Source organism: Corvus brachyrhynchos, unplaced genomic scaffold, assembly GCF_000691975.1.
Source record: "Corvus brachyrhynchos isolate BGI_N302 unplaced genomic scaffold, ASM69197v1 scaffold48, whole genome shotgun sequence".
Classification (NCBI taxonomy): domain Eukaryota; kingdom Metazoa; phylum Chordata; class Aves; order Passeriformes; family Corvidae; genus Corvus; species Corvus brachyrhynchos.
Window position 1 is genome coordinate 196,336 of NW_008240027.1, and position 4,140 is coordinate 200,475.

A 4,140-nucleotide genomic window follows, 5' to 3' on the forward strand; every position below is an offset into this window, starting at 1 on the left:
GCTCGCGCAGGGGCTCTCTCTCCCCTAGCGCCTTGTGGCAGCGGGAAGCAGCAGGAGGAGCTGGTGCCATGCCCTCCTTGGTGTAACTCCAGCCTTGCTGGTCTGGTTTTTTAATCAGAAAGGGACAGTGTTTGAGGGTCAAGGAGCATTGTGCTTTTGGGCACAGATGTTGGTCAGCAGAAGGAAAGCAGCCACGATCTTCCTTCTCATTCTGGCCTCTGCTCTTGCCAGAGGGCAGCGGCTGCAGCCCAGGGGACCTGCACTGATGGAAGGGGCAGAATTGACTCCCTTACCCTGGGTTTACTTAGATCTGCAGATATGCTTACCAGGGTGATGGGAAGGATCCATGTATCCCTTTCATTCCTAATGAAGCTTGATAAATTTTAAAAGTATTTCTGCTCACCATTCTAAGATTGTGGGAATAGACTGACTTTAAGGATTATCTGATGTCTTGTTTTCTTTCGGTAAATCCTGAAAAAAAGAGTATTTTAAAAACCATCATGATCATCAGTCTCTATTGATACTTTCTGTCCACTTTTCCCCCAGGTTTTGACTATTTCGAAGCCAGTGCCAAAGAAAACATCAACGTGAGGCAGGTGTTTGAGCGTCTGGTGGATATAATCTGTGAAAAGATGTCGGAGAGCATAGAATCAGACAATTCCAGGGGCACTTCTGGAAGAAGCATGCGGCTCACGGACAACCCCCCCCCTTCACAGCAGAACTGCTCGTGCTAGTGACCTTTCACACTGAGAAATGTCCTTCTCCCCGATTAAATTTTCTCTTTTCATTTGTGGTGGTGCATTATCATGTAGTCCAAAGGCAGAAGTGTCTGTTGTAGGAAATTGGTATGTTTGTTTAATGTGCTGGAGTGTTAATATTATGTATTTCCTCCTCCAATAATTTAATAATCTGAAAAGATATTGTAAGTGCATCTCGTGTGAATGTGAATTACACTGAAGAAAAATAATTGTGTAGTGATGCAAATGTTATTTCTACAGAGAATGTTGCACTTTTTAATTGTAAATTCATCTATTGCAGAAAAAGTTTTTTTGCCAAGAACAGCAGGAAGCACAAAAACCAATTAGAAGGGACCAGGTCTAAGAGAAAAAAGAAAAATCTCTTATAAAGCAAGAATAGGCTTTTTTTAAACATAAAAAAAAACGCCAATCCCCAGATATTTTGAAAATTGTTGCCGTCCTCCAGCCACGGATCTCAGTTTTTCTGTAGGATGGAGCAGAAAGCAGAGAATTTCTGTCTTAACAGTGTGAGGTCCTCCAGAGTGTGAGGAAGAAGGAGGTTGGATTTTGTGTCAAGTCTCTAAACAGATGAAGATCACAGGGAGGAATCAAAGCTGCTGGGCTGAGGAGGAGGAGGAGGCCTTGCAGCCATTCCTGTATTTCCCGGTGCTTTGGCTGGTGCTGAGTGAAGGAGTGAGAGCCCTTGCAGGGGCTGCCCTTGCCTCCAAACTTCTCCACCACAGCTTGCTGGGGGTGTTGCTGTGTTTAGCACATTCCTGTCCTAATCCTCTCTTCCCAGATTTTGACTGTCCTGCAGTCCCTGTATCCTGTAGTTTTACCTCTCCAGGTCTGGATCTTCTCTCATCAACTACTTGCTGGTGGATTTGTTGCAGGATGAATGAAAAGGGGAGCTGGCTGCTGCATGCTTAGTTGGAGGCAAAAACATGTAAGACATGGAACTGCACTGTCTCAGACAAAAATAACAGGAGGCAAAATGTGAGTGTTGGCAGGTATTTGTGCCAATATTATTATATTTTCTTTCTGCATTTTGTTATTGATTTGGTTTTTTAATCTTGTTCTAGATGGGCATGTCTGGAGGGATAGATTTTCTGGTTTCAGATTCAACCACAAAGCATAATTTAAGATAAAGAGGAGTGATTAATAAAACACAACTGCAAATGAAACATGGCAAAGACATCCTGTTATTCTGTGAACTTTTTGTGGCATCATGCTTTGAAGGGAGGAAAAATTTTTAAATTAAGTGGATATGGAGAGAAGTTGGTTGTCTTAAGGGGAAAATGCTGGAAAATTTTACGTCTTTACCTTTGATCGGTGATATCCTCTGACTGAGGGACTTCCTGATGTCAGGAAAGGGAGTCACCTGCCCTCTGTCCTGTAACGTGCTGGATCATGACACCAGTGAGCGCTTTTGTAATGTCCTTCTGTTGTGTCTCAAAGTGTAATAGCTCTAAGAAAAAAAGCACAGAATTCTGGACAAAAATGCAACTCTTTTGGGGTGGTTTGAGCTCATTGTGCTAAAGGCTTGATCCCTCTTTTTGTGTGTTGTTTTCGGGAATCTTTACTGTGACGTGTTCTGGGTATGTGTGATCTCGTCTTGAGAGTGTGATTTGTGCAGTGCTGGGATTGTGGTTGTTGTATCTAAACCCCTGAAACTGCAAAATAAAGAGAAATGTACTCACTGGGTGTGGCCAGAGAGCTTGTGTCAGCCGCATTTTTGGCGTTAGGAATCCTACGCATGTGTGAAGGAGAAATCTTTTTAATGCTTTAAGAATACATCAGACTACATGGATCTTTCTTTGGCAGGGTGATGGTCTTTGAACCCAGCAATCTGCAATCACTATGTAGGTTTAGAACAGTGAAGAGAAGGATTATTTGGCCAATAAATGTATAGTGTTTTGTTCTAATTGTAGAGGAGGCAGGTTTCATGCAACTTATATAACTAGCGATAAAATAAAAGAATTCCACATCAGATTTTGAGCTGTGCAGATGTAACTTAGTACTGCAATGCAAATAACGATTTGTCAGCTCAGCAGCTCACTGGCAAAACAAAATGGATTCAGCAGAAATGGAATTTCAATTATTTTCTTTGACTTACTCTGTTTTGTTTTGGTTTTTTTTTCCCTAGCAAAAAGGACCTTTCCCTTTTCCACTCAATATATAATTGTGTTTCATTATGTTCTGGTCAAGTCAGATGGGCTTCTTTAAAGAAGAATAAAAGTACATTCCAGGCCCCTCAGCCTAGAATGGGCAGAATTGTTTTTCACAGGACAAGCCAGCAAGTCTGAAGAAAAGAGAGTTGGGAATTCTACCCTGCCTTATATTGCATACATGGAGAAGCCTGATATTTTTTGCAGAAATCCTGCAGAGTTTATTTCAAATAAGGAATCAAATCATCACAGGCAACTGATACATCTTTGCATTAGTATATATTTTGTCTATCTCATCATCTTATATTTGCTGTGAAGGAATACAGGGAAAGCCTTTTGCCTTAAATGGCCTGCGGCTGGTTTCAGGATCAGCAGTGAGTCAGTAGTAATTGTTACTTGTATTAACTTGTAAGAGGAATGGCAGAATGTGAGACGGTGATTTGTCACGGCAAGAGAAATAAATCTGCTTGCACTGAAGGGAAACACGAAATTTGTGATGTGGGCTTGTAGAGAGCTTTCCATTTGACTGGGAGTGGCCCAGCATAGTTGTGTTGTTAAAACAGCCTGTCTACAAGGTAAAAAAGGGGCACTAGAGTGTGAAAAGAAAGAGGTGACGGCTCCTCTCAAGCGTCTGTGTATGGCTTGTACAAAACAAGTGCTCCAGCAAAAGCCACAGGCAAACCTTGGGATTAGAGATGGGTCTTGGCTTCCATCTGGTGGAGGAATAGAGAACTGAAATACCATCCAGGTCGACATCCAGGCTGAATTATCAGCCCCTGTACCTCAGGCTTGGCCTCTGACCCCGTACCTCGGCTTTCAGCGCCTGCTTTGCGGCCAACGGCGCCGGGAGCGCTGGGATTGCAGGGAGGCAGATGCGGAGCGATGCACAAGGGCTGCGATAAACGCAGGAGCCTGGCGGTGCGTGCCGCTTGGAAGCGCCAGGGGATTTGAGCCGAGAGGCAGAGCAGCATTCCCTCTGTCACTGCAGCGGCACTGGAGTGTGATGGGGGGAAAAGGAAATCCACGAATCGGAAAGTGCTGAGACCTGCCGAAGTAGCCACATTTGTAAAGAACAAAGAGTGATTTCTGCTAAGCAGCCATGGGCGCAGACTTTACGCTGTTCAGGACACATCGTGTTCCACCATCCCGGGAAGAGCGATCCAAGGAACCCCAGGACCTGCCATGCTGCCGGCAGCCGGCCCGGCGAGCTGATTGGTCCCTGCAGCGTTGAGGGG

At 44.2% G+C, this 4,140-nt stretch overlaps 1 protein-coding gene across 2 annotated transcripts in view; it reads left to right on the plus strand.

The window, feature by feature from the left end:
- RAB3B (RAB3B, member RAS oncogene family) overlaps positions 1-2,451 on the plus strand; it is a 50,612-nt gene extending 48,161 nt beyond the window's left edge. For both annotated transcript variants that reach the window (XM_017743590.1, XM_008640744.2), the window contains one exon: positions 547-2,451. In XM_017743590.1, coding sequence (XP_017599079.1) covers positions 547-734 — 188 coding nt within the window. In that variant the 3' untranslated portion in view covers positions 735-2,451. The remainder of the gene's footprint in view (positions 1-546) is intronic.
- Positions 2,452-4,140: the final 1,689 nt, after the last annotated feature.